Genomic DNA, 22,794 nt, shown 5'->3' on the forward strand with positions numbered 1-22,794 from the left:
GGGTGATGAAACGACCAAATGCGGCGAAATCCTTCAACACGTCAAAAATTGCACGTTATCAAAACACGACGTAAGCGTTTTCTACTTCCGTTTTTATTCGAAGACAAAAGAGGCTTTGGAGATCTTGCCGGAGGAGAGCTTCTCGAAGCAGTCTTTGTACTCGCCGAGGCTGAATTTTCCGATTCCGAGTTTGCCAAAGTCCAAGTATCGCGCCTAAAAAAATAGCCTGTCAAAAAACCTGTGTGGAAAACCTGAGTCAGGGCCCTGAAGGAGCTTGACATTCTTTCCGTGCCCTGACTCAGGTTTTCTTTATGAAATTGTTTTGAAAAAACCTGTGTAAAAACCTGAGTCAGTGCCCTGATAGAGCAACCAATTCTTTCGGGACCCTGACTCAGGTTTTCACACAGGTTTTTTCAAAAAACTTCATCAAGAAAACCTGAGTCAGGGCCCCAAAAGCATGGAAAGCTCTGTCAGGGCCCTGACACAGGATTTTAAATCCTTTTTTTAATAAAAATCAAAACTTCATACCCTGAGCTGGTTGGTCAACTCGATCGCTTCAGGAAAGGCCCAAGGATTGACCATCACACCCTGAATCGTAATTTCCCTTTCGTAAATATGAAACGGTCGGATTTCGCAAGTAGCCGTAGAAGGAGCAACACCGAATTGGAGAAAGATTCCGCCATGTGCCACTCGATTGATTCCGTCCTAAAAATAGCTCAAATCTCCGGCTGGAAGGGTTTCCACCTGAATGGCTCGAGGAGCGCCGCTGCAATCAATGACGACATCGTACTCGGACTCCACTCCTTTCGGCTCAGTGGTTTTGAACCCGAGTTGGAGGCCGTCGATGAACCCTCTTCGCTCGGCTGAGGGCTCGCTTACTGTCACGTGACGGTAGCCCTAATAAAGAGGTATTTACGGTAGAACATAGTTTACAGTTCTTTTGTTGAGTTACTGGTGAAAATCGAGAAGCCGCTTGCGGCTTCGAGCTAAATATGACGAAAAGCCGCGCTTCGCGCGGCTTAAACTCATTTTAACTCGAAGCCGCAAGCGGCTTCTCGATTTTCACCAGTAACTCAACAATAGAAGTGAGTTTTTCAGTCATTTATTCACCTTGAAATGCATCAAGCAAGTCCAAAGCGAGCCAATTATTCCCGCTCCTTGGACCAAAATCCTCGCTCCCGTCTGAAGATGTCTTCCAGCAGTCAGCTTCCTCCACCCATGAACGACGCAAGAAAGCGGCTCGATCAAACTCATGTGGCTCATGTCGAAATCATCCGGGACGAGATACAAGCTTTCTTCAGGCGCAACAGCGAAATCAGCAAAGCCGCCGTTTCGGAAGATTCCGAAGGCGTCGTTGAAGCTGCCTTTTTTGCAGAAATGCGGGTTTGCGTTGCGGCAGTGGTTGCAACCGTGGCAGCCCTTGTTCGGGTCGATGGCGACCTTGTCTCCAACTTTGACCGCAGTGACGCCGCTGCCGACCTCGGTGACGATTCCGCCAGCTTCGTGGCCGGGGACGAAGACGTCGCCAACGTTGGAGATGTCACCGTGGAAGATGTGGCAATCCGTGCCGCAAACGCCGCAGTTCGAGATTTTCACAATTACATCTGAACAAAAATTAATTTTAAGCAATTCTGTATACTTAATAAAAAGTTATTCATCAAATAATACTGTAATATCCATGTATAATTGCTAGCTCTTTATTTTGATGGCACGGCTAGAATATGTTTTTAAAGATCATCACAAACTCGACTCGAAAAAAAAATCAAACGGATTTTCTAGTGAAACTCTTTACAGTATTCATATTTCCTCGAAGAAGAGTTCTAGAATTTTTTCCATTACTTATCCAACAAATCAATATATAATACCAGCATCTAACCAGTTGGTTTGGAAATCACCGGTTTGGGCACCTCCTTGAGTTCTAGCGATTTCTCTGCTTTGGTAAAAACTAGCGCTTGCATGACGCTTTTTCGACTCGAAATGCCAGAACAGTCCGTACTGACAGTACACAGTGACTACTTTGTTCCAGCCACGCCCGGCGCCGGGACCTTAGCTGAGCATACAAAAATGTCCATTTCATTTCGCTTTTTTGTTAATCAAACAAGACCGGGGTTCTGGAACTATTTGTGTCATATGATTGTGTATCAATTTGGTAAGAAACAGATGGAAATCAAAAAAGAACAATGAAAACAAAATTCAAAAATAGAACTTTTTTAAAAATAGAAAACAATAAAAGCGCCCTTTCAATGCTTTATTCTTCCAAAAGAAAACATGGCTAGTTGTAAAGTCAGGATTATTGTCGGTTTTTGCATTTTGGCTTCTTTGGTTTTGCTTGGCTTTGGACTGATAAAGAAAATCTCTCCTGGAATTGAACTGAACAGAGATTTACAGCTTAATTTCAATGGTTTTACGAAGCATTTTGCGGTCACCATAAATAACAAAGGTATTCCCTTAACCCTTAGTAAGTCTTATGTTCAACAATTTGAAGAATACAACGCTGAGCTACTGGCAGAGCAAACGCTCGAAAGTGCCATCACAAACTGCAAGAAAAAGGCGGACTTCTTCCATGGAATCGGGTGTACTTCAAACCATCAAATGAATTCATTGATGCCTACTGGGTTCATCCCATTCGACCGAAAACTTCGATTGGTTTTCGTTCTTCAAATTCAAACTCAAACAGGAGTACAATTGAAACGAATTGGGAAGAGTTCAACTTGTACGAAACGGATAAAATGTATCGACGATTGCAGAACGGTCACTATGCCTACTTATCACTCAGGCCTGGGCTCAGCGACCTGTGTGGAAAACCTGAGTCAGGGTCTGAAAGTTGTCTAATAAAAAGCCGTCTCTGACCCTGTTTCAGGTTTTCTGCAGAGTATGCATACTGGGCTCGGCAACCTGAGTAAAAACCTGAGTCAGGCTCTGAAAAATCAAAATAAAAAGCCGCGGAGCGGCTTTTTAAGAACGAAATTTTATGAACAAAATTATTATTCATTCTTGTTTTTACCTCCTTGCGAAACCGCTTCGCGGCTTCGCATTTAAAAGCCGCTACGCGGCTTTTCATTTTGATCTTTCAGACCCTGGCTCAGAGTTGCCGAGCCCTGACTCAGTCTTCTATTTTACAACAAAAAGGATCAAACTTGCTTGATCGTCATTTACAATGACGATTTCGAGAACGCCCGGCATTTTCTTTGCAAAAACGATCTTCACGACAAAGAAGGGAGGGTGAAGATCTTTTACGATGAAGAAGTTGATGATCTTTGCGATCAAATGGATGTGAATGCGACTTTTCGGGAGGAGTATAAATTGTGGAATAATCTGTATCGCGGCAAAAAATGGGTCTTGGAAAATCGACTCGAAAATAACACTGAAGGCATTACTGTAACCAACAGCAGGTGCGATTCACATCTTTTCTTTTTCCAAATTTATAAAGTCTCTTAGACGCGATATTGGTTTCAGCAATCTCCCAATCGAGAAAATTGTTAACACAACTGGATTTTCTTTTTGCAGCGGATCGGACGAAGATAAATTTGGTGGAATTTCCTGGATACCAATTTACAACCGGTTTTCAGTCACATCCTCTTCTCTCGGGTAATTTTTAAAGAATGATGATTTTTGACAAAACAATGATACGCTTTTAGGCGAACTTTCTGCATCTTCGACCCCTGAAATCACATTTTTGCTGTAATAAAAATATAAATTTCATGCTTGAATAATGAATTATAATTAAAAAATACAAAAATAGAAGAAGATTGAAATCGATGTCAAAAATAGAAACCTATAAAAGCGGCGTTTAGATGGTTCTTCTCGGCACTCGAAAAGAAACATGGCTTCATTGACAGGTTGGAAAGTGAGAATTATTGTCGGTTCGTTTGTTTTTGCTTCCTTGGTTTTGCTTGGCTTTGGACCAGAGTTCTGAATCACTTCACTTTAACTTTGAAGTGAAGTAACTTTGAAAAATAACTTCATTGCAATATTGAAGTGAAGTGAAGTGATTTTGTTTTTGAGAAAAATGAAGTGAAGTGAAGTGAAGTGAAGTTATTTTTCAATCTCAAAATTTTGAAGTGAAGTGAAGTAAAAATATCACTTCATGAAAAAGTGACTTCACTTCAGTAAAAGTAAAGTTAGTTTGGAAGTGAAGTGAAGTGATATTTTTCTGAAAAATTAAAGTGAAGTGAAGTGATGTTACTTTTTTAAAGTCGATCACTTTTACTTCAAAGTTAATTTTCGTGAAGTTGAAGTGAAGTGATTCGGAACTCTGCTTTGGACTGATAAAGAAGCATTCTCCTGGAATTGAACTCGACACGGATTTGCGATTGGACTTCAACGGTTTTACGAAGCATTATCTGGTGAGCATCAATGACAAAGGTAATGACAGGTGTACAGACCTCGACTCTTGAAACTATTCGAAGACTACAAAGCTGAGCTGCTGGCAGAACAGACATTTGAAAGTTCGATTATTTCTTGCAAGAAAAAGGCGGACTTCTCCCCTGGAATCGTGCCTACTTAAAACCCCTCATGCTATAAAGGATGCCTACTGGATTCATCCGATTCGAGCAGGATCTTCAATCGGTTTTCCTTCTTCAAATTCAAACAAGAGCTCGATTGAAACGAACTGGGAAGCTGGGCTCGACAACCTGATGAGAAAACCTGAGTCAGGTTCTGAAAAAGCTAAAATGAAAAGACGCGTAGGCAAATCTTCATTCAATCTTTCATTCTTGCTGACTCAGGTTTTATACTCAGGGTGCCGAGCTCACCTGGGAAGAGTTCAACTTGTACGAGACGGATAAAATGTATCGGCAATTGCAGAACGGCCATTATGCCTACTTTTCACTCAGGCCGGGCCTCAGCAACCTTGGTGAAAAATCCTGAGTCAGGGTCTGACAGTTGTGGTATGAAAAGCAGTCTCAGACCCTGCCTCAATTTTTCTGCGTACTATGAAAAAATTTTCAAAATGAAATTCATACGCACAAGAGAAGTCCCATACAAAATTTGAAAGCCGTACGACCCCTAGATTAAAAGTTGATTTTTGTAAATTCACCCTACATACAGTTTATTATGGAATTTTTGGACATCAAATTTTTGGACATTCTTTCAATTTTAAGGGGTTTTCTTGGGACACTTTTTAAAAGTGCTTGTATCAAATTTTTGGACATTTTTGAGAAAATCATGGGACAAAAAATGTCCAAAAATTCCATAATTAACTGTATTAGGCTCAGCAACCTCAGTCGAAAACCTGAGTCAGGGTCGGAAAGATCAAAATTGAAAAGCAACGTAGCGGCTTTTTTTAAAAAGCCGCGAAGCGGTCTCGAAAAATTATTATCTACTCTTACTTTTAACTTCTTGCGAAGCCGCTTTGCGGCTTGGTTTTAAAAAGCCGCTACGCGGCTTTTCATTTTGACCTTTCAGACCCTGACTCAGGTTTTCGACTCAGGTTGCCGAGCCAAGCTGCATAGGTTGCCGCGCCCAGGGTCAGTCTTCTTTATTTTAATAGAATAGAGGAAACTTGCTTGATCGTCATTTACAACGATGAGTTCGAAAACGCCCGGCATTTTCTTTGCAAAAACGATCTCTACGACGAAGAAGGGAGGGTGAAAGTCTTTTACGACGAAGAAGTCGATGATCTTTGCAAGCAAATGGATGTCAATGCGACTTTTCGGGAAGAGCATCAGTTGTGGAATCAGGGTTCCAATTCTGGCTGAGCGCTGAGCGATATCTGAGCGTGAGCGAGCGATGAGCGAGCGAGCGATCGCTCACGCTCCGCTCACTCAACTGATTTTCATAGAGAACCGCTCAGTCGCTCGCTCGCTCAAGGTCAAAAATATGATAGCTGAGCGAGGTTCGAGCGAGGCTGGAGCGACTTTGGAGCGAGTTTTGAGCGACATTGGAGCGAGGTTTGAGCGCCGCTCGAGCGAGGTTTGAGCGACGCTTGAGCGAGGTTTATTAAAATTTCGCTCGAGCGTCGCTCAAATGTCGCTCAAATTTCGCTCAGATTTCGCTCAAATCTCGCTCAAATCTCGCTCAAACGTCGCTCGCTCAGTCGCTCCGCTCGCTCAGCCGATATTTGAAAAATCTCGCTCAGCCACTCGCTCGCTCAGCCCTCGCTCAAACGTCGCTCGCTCATCGCTCGCTCAAATTCAGAAATTTTTGGCCAAATTTGGAACCCTGTGTGGAATGATGAGTGTCTCGGGCAAAAATGGATCCTTAAAAATCGCTTGGAGAATAGAACTGAAGGCTTTTCTCAAATTAACAGCAGAAACGTTTTATTATTTTTCAGAAAAAAATTTAATTTGTAAATTTTCATAAAACCTTGTAAGACGCGACATTGGCTTCAAAAACCTTCCTGTTGACGAAATTGTCAATAAATCTGGCTTTTCTTTCTGCGGCCGATCACAAGAGAAGAGATTTAGTGGAATCTCCTGGATCCCGGTTTTCAACAAATTTTCAGTCACATCCTCTCCTCTCGGGTACTTTTATTCATGAGCTTTTATTCTTACGTTATTTTAGGCGAACATTCTGCATATTCGATCGCTGAAAAGTTTTTCTCCTTTTTACCTCATTCTTAGGAAAAATAAAATTTCCCCGCGAATTCGCGATGTTTGCCCAATAAGTCCAAAAAGCGCCTTTTGATTTGTAGATTTTTACTTGTATTTGCTCGTCAAACTTGCTTCTGCTTCGCCCCGTCTCTCGAATTTTCGAGAAAAAACGACTTTTTGATTTATAAAAACGCCCATTTTTTCTACAAACAGGAAACGAGAAAAGAAAAAATGACCGCAAAAGTGATTTTTCGGCAGCTTTTTGAAAAAGAGAGTTCGACTTTTTCCTACCTACTCGGCTGCAAACGAACGAGAAAGGCGATTTTGATCGGTACTTTTTCCTCCTTGATTTCGGCGTTTTTAAACCCGTTCAGATCCGGTGGACATAACCGCCGCCCGCGATGCGGAAATCATCAGAGATTTGAACCTGAACCTTGCCTACGCGATCAACACTCATGTGCACGCAGACCACATCACAGGCACTCACAATCTTCGAGCCCACTTTCCAGAGGTCAAGACGGGACTTGGATCCGGCGCGAAAATCGCCAAATCGGACGAGAAATTTCCGCATTTGCATATTCTCACTGTCGGAGGTACTCTCATTTTCCTTCGTTTTCTTTCTATTTTCTAGATATTTCGCTGGAAGTCAGGCACACACCTGGGCACACAAATGGTTGCGTAACTTATGTCGAGCACAAAATGGGCTTAGTTTTCACAGGCGATGCTGTACTTATTCGGGGTTGTGGAAGAACTGACTTTCAAGAAGGTAAGACTTCATTTTGAGCGGGAAAAATAAGGGTGTCACAATGCTAATAAAGAAGAAAGTCAGGAATTGCAATTCAAGGGTAAAAATACTGTTCAGGATCCGCAGCAACCCTGTACAAATCTGTAATGGAGCAAATTTGGACTCTTCCTGATCACTTTATGGTAAGAAATTAGGGGACCCCCAAAGGGGATGGTTTCTGGAACCGACAAAGAAATTTCGACAAATTTTGTGTGGAAATTTTCAACCAATCAAAAGCCTGGATTTTGCGCACTGGCCAATCAGCAGCCGAGAACCCGCCCACGCAAAATTTGTCGAAATTGTTTTGTCTGTTCCAGACACCACCCCTCCCCCCCAAGTCCCCTAACCCTAACCCTTTTGGTAGATTTATCCTGCCCACGACTACAAAGGCCGAACAGTTTCATCCGTCGACGAAGAAAAACGACTCAACCCCCGATTGACGAAGAAAAAAGACGAATTTATCCAAATCATGAACAACTTGAACCTTCCTTATCCAAAGAAAATCGACCTTGCCCTCCCCTGGAATATTAACTGTGGAGCAGAACCGCTCGAAAAATAAATGAAAAAATTAGCTTGAGAGTCTCTTTCTTGTTTTGATTTCTGAAAGCAGCTCTAGAGTCTCGCGGCTCCAATTACAGTGTAGATAATTTCAAATCAAAAAAGGGCTGAGGAAAATTTAGCGGAATGGAGCCCGTCGCGCCCAGGGGCCCGGTTGAGACAGCGGTGACACCGTCGCTCCTCCTTCTGAACTACAAAAACCAGCAGATTTTTCAAAGCTACAGAGAACATACAGGAAGAACGAAAGAACTGAAGGTTCGTACGATTGTTTTTTGGGGTTATAATGAAAATTGAGTTAGAAAATAAATTCCAACCGAAAGTTTTAATTTTCCGCGTCTTTTTTCTTCATAATTTCCTTTTTTCCATGAAAAGCCGGGTGCGGCTTTTTCTTCGTTTAAAGAATTTGGCGGCTTTTTCATCTTGTTTTTTCTGTTTTTAATTTGATTTTTTGAAAGCCGCGTTCGGCTTTTTCATCGTTCTAGTTATTTTGAGTCGAAAAATTAGAAATTTTGACTCAAAAAATTGAATTTTTGACTCAAAAATCGAAAATCTTGATTCGGAAAATCGAAAATTTCGACTTAAAAAAATCGAAAATTCTGACTCGAAAAATAGAAGATTTTGACTCGAAATTGAAAATTGAAAATTTTGACCCAAAAAACTGAAAATTCTTGAAAAATAAATTCTTGAGCGGATTATTCGTTCCTGGATTTCTCGCGTTTTCGCCTCTAGAAAAACACTTTCAGTCCCGCTGGCTTTGGATCAAACAGCCTTCGCCGCTGGTGGTTATAAAAACAGAGTTTATCCCTTTCCTCCTGATCGGTTGTCAAAATTTCACGCGCCACTTGGCGGAAATTGCCGCTTTTAGAAATCTAGCGCCGAGAATTCTGAGCCGAAAAAGGGATGGCGGACGATTTTCTAACCCAATCCGATCGCGATGTGCAGCGACTCGTGGAGGACCTCGAGGACGTCATCAGGTCGCCGCTCGATTCTGAGTCCAGTATGTCTGTAAAACAGGAAAGAGGGTTGAAATTTCAAGATGAGGCGAAGTGATAAGAAGTTGCGCTGATAAGAGAAAAGGAAGACAACGAAGATTATTAACTTTAAAGAAATCATTTACGAGCGTTTAATATTCGGCTCGAAAACCTGTGTAAAAACCTGACTCAGGTTCTGAAAAAGCTAAAATAAAAAGCCGCGTAGCGGCTTATTTGATAATGAAGCCGCTTTGCGGCTACTTCTTCGAATAAGCCGCTACGCGGCTTTAAATTTTAGCTCATTCAGAACATGACTCAGGTTTTTTACACAGGTTGCCGAGTCCAAGTATAAACCTGATTAAATCTTCTTTTTTCGCTCATTTTCAACCCTCAAAAACAGGAAAACATCTTGGATGGCTTCGGCAGCTCAGACCAGTTCATCAACCAAATGCTCAGCTCGTCCACTCCGAGCGAATTGCCGGACTTGGGCGCGGAACTGCCCGATCTGGGAATGGAGACGGATTTAAAGCCAAATATTAACCCTTTGAATTCGTCAGGTAGCAGTAACAATAATAACAATAACAGAAAAGGTGAATATTTTATTTTGAAGTCGAAAATAAAATATCAATTAGTTTCTTGAAAATAAATTATTTTGGTGCAGGTGGTAGAAGTTTTGGTGATAAACATGGGCTTTTTCGACTCGAAAAATGAGCTCTTTACTAAATTAAAAATTTTTGATTGATTTCAAGAAAAACCGGGCAAAATAAAAAAAGGAAGTGATTTTTTCAATCTGGCTTTTGATTGGTCGGCAGGCAAAATACAGGATTCTTATTGGATATCCAAAAATGCACTTCCTTTTAATTGAGTCCGAAATTGAATAAGATAGACACGCCCTTAATTTTTCGGACTAAACCAATTTTTGGAAGTGAATTTTTTGATTACCAATAAGATTGCTGTATTTGGCCTACAAGCCAATCAAAAACCTTTCCATTTTCTCAGCAAAAAACAACAAAATTCTAGATCAAAACGCCTTCTCCCCAACCTCCCACCACTCCGCCGAAACCAACCAGGGTCCAATCTACCAAGACCAAGAAGAATCCTACCCCTTCGCCGGAACCTGGAACAAAGTCCGCGACTTTCTCGAGTCCAACATTCAGCTCTTCCAAGGTCTGAAAAGCTAAAAAAACGACTTTAGGAACTCATTTGTTTAGGAATTTACGGAAGCCAGTTTCCAATTCAATTTGTCCAGATTCGATCGCATTTTGCCGATCCGCTTGAAAAGCAGCGCTGGCATTTGATTGATCCAGGTCAGAATTTTTCCTCTGAAAAATTTTCATTTTTGTTTTTAGACGATTACGGTCCGCCAGAAGAAAATATCGCGATGGAAATCGTGCACAACTTGCTCAAGGCCATGCAGCGTCGATGCGAAGAAACGATGGAGGTAAAGTCAAAGCTCTCGAAATACGATTCTAGCGCTTTTCAGGTCGATCAAAAGCTGCTTTTCTACAACTTGGGGACTTGGTTCCAGAATGTCTACGGAAATAACCCGATGGAACTCGTCAGAATGGTCAAAAAAGTCCTCTCCGTCGAACAAATGATCATCCAAAACGCCTCTCAGCAGCCAAACGGTACAGTTTCTTCCCCACTTTTCACCCTAAAACCTGCTTCAGCGAGCTCAGAAAGCAAGGTCACTCAAGAATCAGTCACCAATCGCCACGCCGAAATCACGTCTCAGTGCGAGCAATGCATGAAAATCACGCAAGAAACTGAAAACCAGCTGCAAAAAGTCTGCCGGCTTCAAGAATACATGATGATTACCAGAAGCCATTTGGAAGTCTACTGTAAGTCCAACCCAATCAACGAACAATTGATTGTCTTTTTCAGCGAAACTGGCGGAAAGCGGGCAATTGAGTCAGGAACAGAGGCAGCAGTGGCAATCAGAAGCTGCGAAGCATCAAGAATATGAAAACAACTTGGTTACGCTCAGAAAAGAAATCATCAAAAATCATGAGAAAATCATCAATATCATGCAAGAACTACACGGACAGGTAATTTTCCAATCATTTTAATGAGGAACCCGGATTATTGTTGTATCAATATGGAATTTTAAAAAGGGGAAATCAACACTCTTTTTCGAGAAAAATTTTCATACTATTTTTATACTCTCGAATTACGGTTTTCTCTTTTGATAGGTATAGCAGGTTGTCACTTCCAACCTTTCGGGCGATCCCGAATGTTTCGGGATTTCCCGAATCTTTCGGGATTACTCCCGAATCTTTCGGGATTACTCCCGAATCTTTCGGGATTACTCCCGAATCTTTCGGGATTACTCCCGAATCTTTCGGGATTACTCCCGAATCTTTCGGGAATTCCCGAACCTTTCGGGATCGCCCGAATCATTCGGGAAATTTGTTGAGGATTACGTTATAAAAGTGGTATAAATGCCGAATTCGGGCATTTTACTTATCAAAAGATATCTCTAGCTGCCTTCGTCAAATTCGATGGTCTAAGAAGGCCATACCTTGTTTCAATTGTGAATTTGCAGTCAAAGAGAATGTATGCGCTCCGCGCCTGTCTTATAGAGAACTTCATGAGTTATAAATCCAAAAATTCGTGTAAATTATTTTTTTTCGTTCGCGCCTTCATTTGCTTCAATAAAGATGTACGTAGACGTTACTATTTTGCTTTAAATATTTTCTCGGACAGAAATCATTGAAAATCATCCCCGAAAGGTTCGAAGACATAAAGGCTCATTTTCACTGCGAATGTTTCGGGAAATCCCGAAACATTCGGGATCCCGAAAGGTTGGAAGATTCAACCGGTATAGCAAACGAAATTAATTTTTTTGCATTTTTTTCATTTCAAAATTAAGGTGGTGTACACAGAAACCCGAAGTCTTGAGCGATCCCAAGCCGCTGCGTACAACGGTGCTCCTCAATATTCGACTCTAGAACAGCTCGAACAATGGTATCAGAGTCTCGCCACGATCATCTGGAAGAGTCTCCGCCAACTCGTCCATCTCGAAGGTACTCCTTCCCCTCCTTTCCTTTCCTATCCAAGTTCTAGGGCAGCCGATTCCCATCAGAGATGGTCAAAACCCCCTTCCCAACATGAAATCGTCCTACGTCTCGTTCCTCGGCTCCCTGGTCGAGCGAGGACTCGTCATCGAAAAACAACCCCCTCAAGTGTTGATGAAAGACAAACGATTCGTTGGAACGCTGAGGCATCTCGTTGGAGACAAATTGGATATTCACAAAGTCGCTTTCCAAGTTCGAGCTCATCTCGTTTCGGACGAAAATGCCAGACGAATTCTCGCTAAAGGCGAATTGTAAGCGAATTTTCAGCTTTTCGGGAAGATAATCGTCTTTTTCAGCATCGGTTCGGGCAAGATCGTCAATCATACAGTCATGACAGAGTACCACGAGCACTCTAGAATCCTCCAAGCCAACTTCCGAAACATGACTCTTCGCGATAAAGGACGAGGAGATCGTCGAGGAACAGAATCCGTCGCTGAGGAAAAATTTGCGATTGTTTTCCAAGCTGATATTGTTGTCAGGTGAGATTTCAACTAAGTGAAAGTCCAAATATACGATTTTCTAGGTCACCGGCTTGCGAATTTACAGTGACGGCGCAGACGCTTTCGCTGCCTGTTGTTGTCATTTCTCATGGAAAACAAGAAGCAAATGCTGCGGCGACGATTTTCTGGGACAATGCGTTTTCTGAAGATGTAAGTAAATCACCATTAACGGTTTCTCTATGATAGGACATTTGATTTTTTAATCAAATCAAATAACCGATATAATTTATTAAATAACTGAATACGATAGGGTATATCTGCATTCAAAGATACTTTCAAAAGCTAAATTTATCAATTCTAGCAACGAGTTCCCTACCAAGTCCCAGAACGAGTCTCCTGGGGCCGTTTTATGGAAGCCGTCGATTTCAAATGGCAATCTGAATGCCGCACAAAAGTTGGCCTCAAGCAGCGAGCTAGAGATTACCTCGCTTCGAAGATCTTTGGAAGAGCGGTGCCAGATGGTCAGGATTTTTGCTGGAGGCAGCTGAACAGGGACAATATTCCGGGGCATAACTTTACTTTCTGGCAGTGGCTCTATTCTGTTCTTGAATTGACAAAGGTAAGAAGAAAAGAATGATTCTAGGGACCGATTTTTTTCTAGTCGCGATACATTCAACCTCACTGGAATCAAACGACCATCGAAGGCTTCATCTCAAAATCAGAATGCCAGAGCCTCCTTCTTTCAAAGGGCCCTGGAACATTTATGCTTCGGTTCTCAGATTCCAAGCTCGGTGGAATTTCGACCGCGTATGTGGCGAAAAATGACGATGGAAGCATTGAAGTCAAGCATCTTGAGCCGGATTCCTTGAAAATTCTACAGGTAATAATTCGTCTTCTTCAAAATAAGGGGAGAATAAAAAAAAAATTGATTTTATGGATATGGGCTCTGATTGGCTGGTTGGCCGAATGAAGCAATCTTATTGGCTAGCCAAAATACACTTCCAATTTTCGGTTTAGTCCAAAATAAGAGCTTTCTTCGTTGATTTTAACTTTTTCTTCAGGTGCGAAGTCTAGCAGACATGGTCAAGGATTTCTCCCAACTGGTCAAGCTCTTCCCAGACCGACCGAAACACGATGCCTTTTCGAAATTCTACACTTCGAAGCCGGTCCAAGATGGCCCCTACGTCAAGAAAACGCTCGTTGCTCATATTGAAGAAAGTTAAACTTTGTCATATTATGATTTTCATAATTGGGAACCGCCAATTTATCCCAAAAAGTGTTTTCTGATAACCGTGCCTTTCATTCTTCTTCTCGAAGAGATTCAGTTTATATATTTATTTAGCCGCCGTTTTTCACCTGTTTTTCTTGACAATTATTTTTTCTTTCCGTTTCACCAAAACCTGCCAGAAATAAATGAATGCATCAATATTTGAAATTCGAAAATTTTTCCGCAATTGTTGAAATCAACGAGGAAAATGTCCATAAAAAGCAATTTTAGACAGCTAAAAAAACCTCTCATACTGATTGCCAATAAAAAATCAAAAATTCATCATCACTAAAAGCTCTTTAAATATCGCTGTAAATCATCAGAACTCAGCAAAAAAATGATTTTTTTCAAAGCAGTATTTTTCCTTAGCAGCTCGGTGTTTGGCTATCCCTATTTGTGTTTTCCGGAAAAGCTGAATGCAATCAACTCTTTGACGCGATTGTCCTCTCGGTCGAGCAAATGATCATTCAGAACGCTTCTCAGCAACCAAACGGTACAGTTTCGCCCCCACTTTTCACCCTAAATCCCGTTTCAGCGAGCTCAGAAAGTAAGGTCACTCAAGAATCAGTAACAAATCGCCACGCCGAAATCACGTCTCAGTGCGAACAATGCATGAAAATCACGCAAGAAACTGAAAACCAGCTTCAAAAAGTCTGCCGGCTTCAAGAATACATGATGATTACCAGAAGCCATTTGGAAGTCTACTGTAAGTCTGCACCAAAAAAGGCGAGGAATAAGACTTTTTCAGCAAAACTGGCGGAGAGCGGTCAATTGAGTCAGGAACAGAGGCAGCAGTGGCAATCGGAAGCTGCGAAGCATCAAGAATATGAAAACAACCTGGTTACGCTCAGAAAAGAGATCATCAAAAATCATGAGAAAATTATCAATATCATGCAAGAACTCCATGGACAGGTAATGTTTCCTTGAAGATGGCTACTTTCTCGTCAACCTTCGAAAGGCACTTTCGAAAAATCATCACTCAGGTCGACATTATGCTTCGAAAAAAAATATGAATTTTTTTTTTTGGCATTTATGGATTTACGGTCTACAATCTTATTATTGAGCATAATTCAAGAAAGAAATTTTTCTTCATCCAAAATTCAGGTCGTGTACACAGAAACCCGAAGTCTCGAGCGATCTCAAGCCGCTGCGTACAACGGAGCTCCTCAATATTCGACTCTAGAACAGCTAGAACAATGGTACCAGAGCCTCGCCACGATCATCTGGAAGAGTCTCCGCCAACTCGTCCATCTTGAAGGTACCCCTACCCCTCTCTTCCTTCCCTATCCAAGTTCTAGGGCAGCCAATTCCAATCAGAGACGGTCAGAACCCCCTTCCAAACATGAAATCGTCCTACGTCTCGTTCCTCGGCTCCCTGGTCGAGCGAGGGCTCGTCATCGAAAAACAGCCCCCTCAAGTGTTGATGAAAGACAAACGATTTGTTGGAACGCTGAGGCATCTCGTTGGCGACAAATTGGATATTCACAAAGTCGCTTTCCAAGTTCGAGCTCATCTCGTTTCGGACGAAAATGCCAGAAGAATTCTCGCCAAGGGCGAATTGTAAGCGAATTTTCAGCTTTTCGGGAAGATAATCGTCTTTTTCAGCATCGGTTCGGGCAAAATCGTCAATCATACAGTGATGACCGAGTACCACGAGCACTCTAGAATCCTCCAAGCCAACTTCCGAAACATGACTCTTCGCGATAAAGGACGAGGAGATCGTCGAGGAACAGAATCCGTCGCTGAGGAAAAATTTGCGATTGTTTTCCAAGCTGATATTGTTGTCAGGTGAGATTTCAACTAAGTGAAAGTCCAAATATACGATTTTCTAGGTCACCGGCTTGCGAATTTACAGTGACGGCGCAGACGCTTTCGCTGCCTGTTGTTGTCATTTCTCATGGAAAACAAGAAGCAAATGCTGCGGCGACGATTTTCTGGGACAATGCGTTTTCTGAAGATGTAAGTAAATCACCATTAACGGTTTCTCTATGATAGGACATTTGATTTTTAATCAAATCAAATAACCGATATAATTTATTAAATAACTGAATACGATAGGGTATATCTGCATTCAAAGATACTTTCAAAAGCTAAATTTATCAATTCTAGCAACGAGTTCCCTACCAAGTCCCAGAACGAGTCTCCTGGGGCCGTTTTATGGAAGCCGTCGATTTCAAATGGCAATCTGAATGCCGCACAAAAGTTGGCCTCAAGCAGCGAGCTAGAGATTACCTCGCTTCGAAGATCTTTGGAAGAGCGGTGCCAGATGGTCAGGATTTTTGCTGGAGGCAGCTGAACAGGGACAATATTCCGGGGCATAACTTTACTTTCTGGCAGTGGCTCTATTCTGTTCTTGAATTGACAAAGGTAAGAAGAAAAGAATGATTCTAGGGACCGATTTTTTCTAGTCGCGATACATTCAACCTCACTGGAATCAAACGACCATCGAAGGCTTCATCTCAAAATCAGAATGCCAGAGCCTCCTTCTTTCAAAGGGCCCTGGAACATTTATGCTTCGGTTCTCAGATTCCAAGCTCGGTGGAATTTCGACCGCGTATGTGGCGAAAAATGACGATGGAAGCATTGAAGTCAAGCATCTTGAGCCGGATTCCTTGAAAATTCTACAGGTAATAATTCGTCTTCTTCAAAATAAGGGGAGAATCAAAAAAAGGAATTGATTTTATGGATATGGGCTCTGATTGGTCGGTATGCCAAATACAGCAATCTTATTGGCTATCCAAAATACACTTCCAATTTTCCGTTTAGTTCGAAATAAGAGCTTTCTTCCTTGATTTCAACCATTTACTTCAGGTGCGAAGTCTAGCAGACATGGTCAAAGACTTCTCCCAACTGGTGAAACTCTTCCCAGATCGACCAAAACACGATGCCTTTTCGAAATTCTACACTTCGAAGCCGGTCCAAGATGGCCCCTACGTCAAGAAAACGCTCGTTGCTCATATTGAAGAAAGTTAACCTTTGTCATTTTTATGATTTTCATAATTGGGAACCGCCAATTTATCCCAAAAAAAGAGTGTTTTCTGATAACCGTGCCTTTCATTCTTCTTCTCGAAGAGATTCAGTTTATATATTTATTTAGCCGCCGTTTTTCACCTGTTTTTCTTGACAATTATTTTTTCTTTCCGTTTCACCAAAACCTGCCAGAAATAAATGAATGTATCAATATCTGAAATTCGAAAAATTTTCCGCAATCGTTGAAATCAAGGAGGAAAATGTCCATTAAAAGCAATTTTAGACAGCTAAAAATCCTCTCATACTGAAAGCCAATATATAATTAAAAATTCATCATCACTAAAAGCTCTATAAATATCGCTGAAAATCATCAGAACTCAGCAAAAAAAATGATTTTTTTCAAAGCAGTATTTTTCCTTAGCAGCTCGGTGTTTGGCTATCCCTATTTGTGTTTTCCGGAAAAGCTGAATGCAATCAACTCTTTGACGCGTCTGGAGAAGGAAAAATGGATACGAGAATTTTCGATTGCTTTGGGTCGAGTTCCGCCTGTCAATACTCCAGCGCTTACTGTGTACAGGGTTTGAAAAGTCACAAATTTTGACTGAGCATGAGCACGGCTGAGCACGGTGAGCTCAAATTTTGGCTGAGCCTGAGCACGATTGAGCATCCGCGTGCTCAAATTAAGCTGAGCCTGAGCATGATTGAGCACCCGCCTGCTCAAATTTCACTGAGCCTGAGCACGCTGAGCATGCTCAAGCAATCTTGCTCCATAAAAGAACACAAAAAATCAAATTTTCAATGAGAACCATAAATATGCTTAAAACCAGGATAATTTCAATTTTTAAAACTATGGGTGTAGGTGGGGTTGGGCACAAAACTGAGATAGATCAACTCAGTTTTCCAAGCCTAAATGTCAAGCCCCTTAAATTCAAAAATCAAGGAACGGGGCTGAGACGGCTCGAAGGGCCGTCAAGCCCCTTAAATTTAAAAAATCAAGGAACGGGGCTGAGACGGCCCGTAAGAAAAAAAAATTTGAAAATAAAGAAAAGAAGAAAAATTTTGCTCAAACGTGCTCAGAGCATTTGAGCACGCATTTCAGAGACTCGTGAGCATGAGCACGGCTGAGCACGCGAATGCTCAGATTTTATTGAGCTTGAGCACGGCTGAGCACGACACGCTGGAATTTTCGTTGAGCTTGAGCACGCTGAGCATGCTCAGTGCTCATGTTCAGTGCTCTGAGCATGCTCATGCTCGGACTTTTCAAACCCTGACTGTGTATATCTCCAGAAATAATGAGCTAGAGTGATCTTTTCCCTAGAATCAAGTCTTTTGTTTCGATTCTTATTCAAAAATTGCGGTACGTGAAAAAAGCCCTCGATCAATCAGGTCAAATTGGGGGCAATTACATGTTCACTGGAAATCCCGATTCCGGAAGAGACCAATTCTTCGCAAGAATCTTCAAGTTGAAGAATTTCAAACAAACTTGAGCTTAGAACTCAAAGCGTTGATATTTGAAAAAGGTCTTATTGAGTAATTATTAATTACTAATTAAGCAAAGATGGATTACTCGATTAAGTTTTTATTGAGTTCGAAAGGGCAAGAAAAGCTCTTCCTTTACGTCAGATTTTTGCGTGTTTCTATTTTCCTGTGGCCCACCGCAGTGCGTAAATATAAAAAAAGTACGAACAAAAATGAGTAATAAGAAGCCAGATTTGGGTGGGTACAACTTAATGGCCGGTAAGTCGGCTTGACGTAAAAGCTGTCAGCTTCGAAGAAAAATGACGAATTCCAAGGTTTTTCTTCTGGCTAGATTCTTGGAAAATTGAAGAAACTTCAACTTCAAAGCCAAAGAATTTCATGAACAGGGAAATTCTCAAAATAAAAGAGGCTCGAAATGTCGCATAAATTTGATTAATTAGGCATTCTTGGTTGTTTAGTCCGGTTTTAGGAGGAATACGAGTGTTGTAGGAAAGAATTTATGGCAGTTTAGCTGATTAATTGGCAGAAATAGATAGTAAACCAACTTCCTGGTAGGAAAACTTGATGAATAAATAGCAAAATCACATAAAAATCGGGCACGAATAGGAAAAGGAAGTGCATTTTTGGGAGACCAATAAGATTGGTGTATTTTGCCTATCGGCCAATGAAAAATCAGTTCCAGAAAATCAATTCCATTCCTTAGTTCTGCCCAAAAATCGTAATTTTTTCATAAAAATCGGAAGTTTTTCCACTTCAAACATGCAAAAAATCATCAAAAACATAAAAACCAGACTTGTCTATCACATGACAGAACTGCCGATCAAAAAATGAAGCATCAAAAGACTAGGTAACTGATGAATAGCTGTAACCTCATTGATTATTTTTACGTCTGAATACTCTTTTTAACAGCATCCTTTATTTTTTAGTATTGTCGTCTGTTCCAATTCAATTAAATATTGACATCAGATGTTACTACGCCATGATTAGCCAGTCCCTTGAGATAGATCTTAGCCCCACGAGACTGGAGAATCTGTGGACTGGAGAACGAAATGACGCGCGTGGCAAATGGAGCTAGTGTGACGCCGCTATTCATCAACGCCGCTATAAATCGAGCACCCCGCCGCCAAAGCTAACAAACTCAACAAGAGCCAAAACGCGAATAAGTCACTTTCAAAAAAAAAAAGAGAAAGGATGGAAGGATCCGCGACGACAACGTTTTTGACCCTTTCTGGAACAGTATTCGCCCTGTCACTCGTAATAATCGCAGTAGTAAAAGGAAGAAAAAGAAGGTTTCAAAACTGGAGAGAACTGAAGAAGCTTGAAAACCAGAATTATTGCTCTAGAATTGGAGAAATCGTACAACTGGAGGAAATTAAAGTATGGAATGCCGAACCTATTTCTTCTTTTCGAACGAATTTGTGAATTATATGACTGTACTTGACCTACTTTTCTTCACTGCCAAAATGAAAGAATACAGAGTGACTCGATTTTTATATGAAAAAATGCGTGTTTAAAATTTAAACTTTAAATTATTGAAGAAAAGGAAATTTGAAAACTTCGAACATCACTGATGTTACATCAGGGAAACTGAGCAAGAGCGCATTTGAGCAGGAGTATTTGAAAAACAGAAAATTTATCGTTGAGAAACCAGCTCTCGCAGTTTTTCAAGAGCTTCAAGGCGGGCTTTCTTGAGTTCTTCGAAGACGAAATGAGTTCCATCGTCCAGTCCTTTGTGAACAATCGCTAGAATAAAAGATAAGAGGGGTAGAAAGAGGATTGGTGTACCTGCAGCCCAGAAGATAAGAAAGGCAACTGTGAGCCAGTAGCACAAGGTGTAAATTGAGTAAAACGCGACGAAAATAAACTGGAATGGGAGGAGAAGGAAACTGGCGACGATTTTAGTAAAGGCGAAGTACACACTAAATCACCTCTTGAGCCGACTTCTCCTTTTTAAATTTCAAACCTGGAAAAAGCAGTAGGTCCAAAAACAAGCGTGCTATAAACCGCAGCCATGTAGACATTGAAAATGAACGAAAAACGAGCAGCGATGTCTGTACATTCGTCTGGATACGTCTTCGCTTGTCGATTTCCTCGAGCTCCTCGAGCTTCTTCGTCTTTTCCTCGAGCTCTCGGCGGAGAATCGTTTCGTTTGAGTTGTCCACGGCGCTGATGGTTTTTGCTCGAATGATTCTGATGTCGTCGAGCAGAGCGTGATCGTTGCATTCCGGACAGCGAGGAGAATTTGCCAGCCAGGTTTTGACGCAAGAATTGCCGAACAAATGGCCGCATTTCAAAGAACACACCCTGAAATAGAGAAATGAAAAGGATGGTCTTCGGCTACAGTGGATCTACGGTAGATCATCTACCTGTGCGAGCCTGTACTGGTCCAAACATCGAAGCAGATGGAGCAGACGTCCGATTCACTCTCTGACTTCGTTTCCTGAGTAATGTCCGTCACGAGCTCTGCGATTTGCGCAGTTTTCTTTTTGAAAAAGCGACCGAACATGATGTTGCTTTCTTTTCCGATTTCAGCTGACTGCGTTGAACATTTTTCTAAATCAAATTCTTGAAAGTTTTCTTCAAATTTTGATGAAATAAATTGACGATCTTTCAAGTTGAAAAAGGCAGGTAAAAAGCAGGAAATCGTTATGTAGAAAACTATTTGAAAGACTGGGAACTCAAAGGCCAAATCCTTTTCCCTTTGAAAAGTGCGTCTGCTGTCTTTTTCATCGGATTTTCAAGAGAAACACTTATTTATCAGCCCTTTTAACAGTATTATTATCTTTAAAAATCCGGTCCTAGCGCTGGCATATTGATTTTCAAACGCGTTGAACATCGTTTTCTATTGAAAAATTGTCAGTTTTGAAGCTCATTTGATGATAAACCTGTTTTTCAAGCAATTTATCAGCTGCTTCTTTTCCCTCTCCTTCCTCTACTTGCAATTTGTTCGCGCCCATCAGCTACAAGACTTTTATCAGCCGTTTTTACGTAAAAGAAGGTACCTTTTGGAACTTGGAAGTTGTTTTATTGTCGCCAACAGACATGCTCGCCCAGAGCTTCTGCTGCTCGGTCACTTTTCCTGCTTCTGTTTCTTTGTTCTTTCTAGGATCGACAAATGCCCCCGAAATCCGGATCGGGTTTTCGTCGGGTTTTCTTGAAGTCGGAATTTTCCGATCGGGTTTTTGTCGGGTTTTCGTCGGGTTTTTGTCGGGTTTTTATCGGGTTTTTGTAGGATATTTTTCGGGTTTTTGTCGGGTATTTTTCGGATTTTTATCGGGTTTTAATCGGGTTTTCATCGGGTTCTCGTTGGGTTTTCGCGACACTGAAGTTGAATCAAATATAATGAATCCAAATAGGCGAAAATAGACATAATTTTTGGCTAACAGTATTCTGGGAGCTGTCTGTGAAGAAACTAATGAGTAGATCCGAAGAGAAACCCGACGAAAAACCCTACAAAAATCCGAAAAATGACCCTACAAAAACCCGATTTTATAGGGTCGTCACAATTTCACCGTCGGGTTTTTGTAGGGTAGGCAGAATCCAACAAAAACCCGACAAAAACGTCGGTTTTCGATCGGGTGTCGGGTGGGACTTGTCGATCCTAGGTTCTTTCCTCCCCAAAGCAGCTTTCTTTTCGCTAAGAAAAGGGATTAATCGTCTCCAACGGGAGAAAGAGGCTTTTACCTTGAGCTTCAAGGAATTTTGATTGTTCTGCTGGTCGAGCTAGATATTCAGGAACCTAAAAAAGCTATCAAAAACTGATTTCCGGCGATCCTGTGCAGAAAACCTGACTCAGAGTCTGAAAGATCACTTATGAAAAGCCGCGTAGCGGCTTATTTAAAATGAAGCCGCAAAGCGCCTTTTCATTAAAGATCTTAAAGATCCTAAGTAAAGGACTTCCGACCCTGACTCAGGTTTTTACGCAGGTTGCCGAGCCCGAGGCACAAAAACATACCGCGATTCCTGTTTCTTTGGATTTTTCCTGAACTTCTCGTTCCAAACTAGCTCTGCTTTTCCTCGGTGATCTGGAACTTCTCCTCCTTCGATCCCTCGAGCGACTTCTGCTTCTTCTTCGATCCCGACTTCTCGATCGCTTCTTGTGATCTCGTTTTCGATCTCTGTCTCTTGATCCTCTTCTTCGGTCTCTATCTCTTGAACGACTTCTTCTTCGATCTCTAGAAAGAAAGCGAATAAGAAGAAAGCGGCGTAATGTAACTTACCTGGACCGGGATCTTTTTCTTGAGGACTTGTGACTTCGCGTCCGTTCTCGTTCTAGATCGGTATTTTCAAAAATCCGATTGTATCTCATTTTCATTACAGTAGTACTTCAATATAAATATCAATAAAATGAAGGACAATTTTTATAAAAAGATATGGAAATATTATGAATTTAGGTTTTTTCTTACCTTTTTGTCTTTCGTCCTTCTTTTCTTTCAATCTTTCTCGGTCTCGCTCTGACGATCTTTCCCTGTAAGACCTGCTGAATTGCTTCTCCAGCTCGTCATCGACATCGACTTTTTCAGGACTTGCTTCTCCGTCTTTTCTTTTGTACTGTTTCGGCAATTTTCCCATTTTCCGAAATCAAAATCTAAAATCCAAAAAAATCAACCTAAAAAAATTGATAAAAACAAAACTTAATTCATTAAAAATTCTCATTATGAATTTCAAAGTGACAGTAAATCGTACAGTAGTTCATTTTTTCATTTCTCTTTATT

General features: G+C 41.3%; 6 protein-coding genes across 8 annotated transcripts; 3 read left to right on the plus strand and 3 right to left on the minus strand.

The window, feature by feature from the left end:
* Window positions 1-55: 55 nt before the first annotated feature.
* On the minus strand, window positions 56-2,020 carry LOC145702192 (D-altritol 5-dehydrogenase-like). The gene is made up of 5 exons (XM_081779403.1): window positions 1,877-2,020; window positions 1,111-1,604; window positions 745-897; window positions 529-705; window positions 56-213 (listed from the first exon to the last, which is right to left on the minus strand). Exons 1-5 carry the CDS (start codon window positions 1,956-1,958, stop codon window positions 94-96), a joined length of 1,026 nt encoding a protein of 341 aa, XP_081635529.1. The 5' UTR covers window positions 1,959-2,020; the 3' UTR covers window positions 56-93.
* A 4,661-nt stretch (window positions 2,021-6,681) lies between these two features.
* LOC145703439 (persulfide dioxygenase ETHE1, mitochondrial-like) lies at window positions 6,682-7,882 on the plus strand. The gene is made up of 5 exons (XM_081780798.1): window positions 6,682-6,864; window positions 6,908-7,126; window positions 7,165-7,299; window positions 7,396-7,460; window positions 7,682-7,882. Exons 1-5 carry the CDS (start codon window positions 6,765-6,767, stop codon window positions 7,874-7,876), a joined length of 714 nt encoding a protein of 237 aa, XP_081636924.1. The 5' UTR covers window positions 6,682-6,764; the 3' UTR covers window positions 7,877-7,882.
* A 1,329-nt stretch (window positions 7,883-9,211) lies between these two features.
* Window positions 9,212-13,798, plus strand: LOC145701416 (signal transducer and activator of transcription 5A-like). 2 transcript variants are annotated; one of them, XM_081778635.1, is made up of 14 exons: window positions 9,212-9,436; window positions 9,867-10,013; window positions 10,058-10,153; window positions 10,196-10,287; window positions 10,330-10,474; window positions 10,517-10,687; window positions 10,731-10,894; window positions 11,719-11,872; window positions 11,913-12,174; window positions 12,220-12,402; window positions 12,447-12,573; window positions 12,725-12,982; window positions 13,025-13,243; window positions 13,425-13,798. In XM_081778635.1, the coding sequence occupies exons 1-14, from the start codon at window positions 9,295-9,297 to the stop codon at window positions 13,584-13,586; spliced, it is 2,322 nt and encodes a 773-aa protein (XP_081634761.1). In that variant the 5' UTR covers window positions 9,212-9,294; the 3' UTR covers window positions 13,587-13,798. The 2 variants fall into 2 exon arrangements, with proteins under 2 accessions (XP_081634761.1, XP_081634762.1); XM_081778636.1 differs by having other exon boundaries at window positions 9,212-9,403.
* Window positions 13,799-14,003: 205 nt separating this feature from the next.
* LOC145701417 (signal transducer and activator of transcription 5A-like) lies at window positions 14,004-16,813 on the plus strand. Its single transcript, XM_081778637.1, has 10 exons — window positions 14,004-14,123; window positions 14,166-14,336; window positions 14,379-14,542; window positions 14,735-14,888; window positions 14,929-15,190; window positions 15,236-15,418; window positions 15,463-15,589; window positions 15,740-15,997; window positions 16,039-16,257; window positions 16,442-16,813. Exons 1-10 carry the CDS (start codon window positions 14,090-14,092, stop codon window positions 16,601-16,603), a joined length of 1,734 nt encoding a protein of 577 aa, XP_081634763.1. The 5' UTR covers window positions 14,004-14,089; the 3' UTR covers window positions 16,604-16,813.
* Window positions 16,814-19,551: 2,738 nt separating this feature from the next.
* On the minus strand, window positions 19,552-20,585 carry LOC145703991 (uncharacterized). The gene is made up of 4 exons (XM_081781410.1): window positions 20,446-20,585; window positions 20,043-20,383; window positions 19,865-19,998; window positions 19,552-19,822 (listed from the first exon to the last, which is right to left on the minus strand). Exons 1-4 carry the CDS (start codon window positions 20,583-20,585, stop codon window positions 19,658-19,660), a joined length of 780 nt encoding a protein of 259 aa, XP_081637536.1. The 3' UTR covers window positions 19,552-19,657.
* A 67-nt stretch (window positions 20,586-20,652) lies between these two features.
* LOC145703989 (arginine/serine-rich coiled-coil protein 2-like) lies at window positions 20,653-22,684 on the minus strand. 2 transcript variants are annotated; one of them, XM_081781408.1, is made up of 9 exons: window positions 22,486-22,684; window positions 22,300-22,351; window positions 22,035-22,254; window positions 21,764-21,818; window positions 21,685-21,716; window positions 21,082-21,174; window positions 20,965-21,039; window positions 20,878-20,921; window positions 20,653-20,800 (listed from the first exon to the last, which is right to left on the minus strand). In XM_081781408.1, the coding sequence occupies exons 1-9, from the start codon at window positions 22,649-22,651 to the stop codon at window positions 20,758-20,760; spliced, it is 780 nt and encodes a 259-aa protein (XP_081637534.1). In that variant the 5' UTR covers window positions 22,652-22,684; the 3' UTR covers window positions 20,653-20,757. The 2 variants fall into 2 exon arrangements, with proteins under 2 accessions (XP_081637534.1, XP_081637535.1); XM_081781409.1 differs by having other exon boundaries at window positions 22,300-22,404; window positions 22,486-22,623.
* Window positions 22,685-22,794: the final 110 nt, after the last annotated feature.

The sequence above is a fragment of the Oikopleura dioica genome, chromosome PAR (genome assembly GCF_907165135.1).
Source record: "Oikopleura dioica chromosome PAR, OKI2018_I68_1.0, whole genome shotgun sequence".
Lineage (NCBI taxonomy): Eukaryota > Metazoa > Chordata > Appendicularia > Copelata > Oikopleuridae > Oikopleura > Oikopleura dioica.

What these genes read in the sequence shown, in the direction of transcription:
- LOC145702192 (XM_081779403.1), bottom strand. Translation starts at nt 1,958, where the DNA reads ATGCAAGCGCTAGTTTTTACCAAAGCAGAGAAATCGCTAGAACTCAAG. An exon ending in CTTGCTTGATGCATTTCAAG is followed by an intron (nt 898 to 1,110) that starts GTGAATAAATGA and finishes CCTCTTTATTAG; the next exon opens with GGCTACCGTCACGTGACAGT. An exon ending in GCGCTCCTCGAGCCATTCAG is followed by an intron (nt 706 to 744) that starts GTGGAAACCCTT and finishes AGCTATTTTTAG; the next exon opens with GACGGAATCAATCGAGTGGC.
- LOC145703439 (XM_081780798.1), top strand. Translation starts at nt 6,765, where the DNA reads ATGACCGCAAAAGTGATTTTTCGGCAGCTTTTTGAAAAAGAGAGTTCG. An exon ending in GAGAAAGGCGATTTTGATCG is followed by an intron (nt 6,865 to 6,907) that starts GTACTTTTTCCT and finishes AAACCCGTTCAG; the next exon opens with ATCCGGTGGACATAACCGCC. An exon ending in GCATATTCTCACTGTCGGAG is followed by an intron (nt 7,127 to 7,164) that starts GTACTCTCATTT and finishes TCTATTTTCTAG; the next exon opens with ATATTTCGCTGGAAGTCAGG.
- LOC145701416 (XM_081778635.1), top strand. Translation starts at nt 9,295, where the DNA reads ATGCTCAGCTCGTCCACTCCGAGCGAATTGCCGGACTTGGGCGCGGAA. An exon ending in CCAACTCGTCCATCTCGAAG is followed by an intron (nt 11,873 to 11,912) that starts GTACTCCTTCCC and finishes TCCAAGTTCTAG; the next exon opens with GGCAGCCGATTCCCATCAGA. An exon ending in CTGTTCTTGAATTGACAAAG is followed by an intron (nt 12,983 to 13,024) that starts GTAAGAAGAAAA and finishes ATTTTTTTCTAG; the next exon opens with TCGCGATACATTCAACCTCA.
- LOC145701417 (XM_081778637.1), top strand. Translation starts at nt 14,090, where the DNA reads ATGATCATTCAGAACGCTTCTCAGCAACCAAACG. An exon ending in CGCTTCTCAGCAACCAAACG is followed by an intron (nt 14,124 to 14,165) that starts GTACAGTTTCGC and finishes ATCCCGTTTCAG; the next exon opens with CGAGCTCAGAAAGTAAGGTC. An exon ending in CTGTTCTTGAATTGACAAAG is followed by an intron (nt 15,998 to 16,038) that starts GTAAGAAGAAAA and finishes GATTTTTTCTAG; the next exon opens with TCGCGATACATTCAACCTCA.
- LOC145703991 (XM_081781410.1), bottom strand. Translation starts at nt 20,585, where the DNA reads ATGTTCGGTCGCTTTTTCAAAAAGAAAACTGCGCAAATCGCAGAGCTC. An exon ending in GGACCTACTGCTTTTTCCAG is followed by an intron (nt 19,999 to 20,042) that starts GTTTGAAATTTA and finishes GAGGTGATTTAG; the next exon opens with TGTGTACTTCGCCTTTACTA. An exon ending in TCTTATCTTCTGGGCTGCAG is followed by an intron (nt 19,823 to 19,864) that starts GTACACCAATCC and finishes CTTTTATTCTAG; the next exon opens with CGATTGTTCACAAAGGACTG.
- LOC145703989 (XM_081781408.1), bottom strand. Translation starts at nt 22,651, where the DNA reads ATGGGAAAATTGCCGAAACAGTACAAAAGAAAAGACGGAGAAGCAAGT. An exon ending in GAAGGACGAAAGACAAAAAG is followed by an intron (nt 22,352 to 22,485) that starts GTAAGAAAAAAC and finishes ATACCGATCTAG; the next exon opens with AACGAGAACGGACGCGAAGT. An exon ending in CCAAAGAAACAGGAATCGCG is followed by an intron (nt 21,819 to 22,034) that starts GTATGTTTTTGT and finishes TAGCTTTTTTAG; the next exon opens with GTTCCTGAATATCTAGCTCG.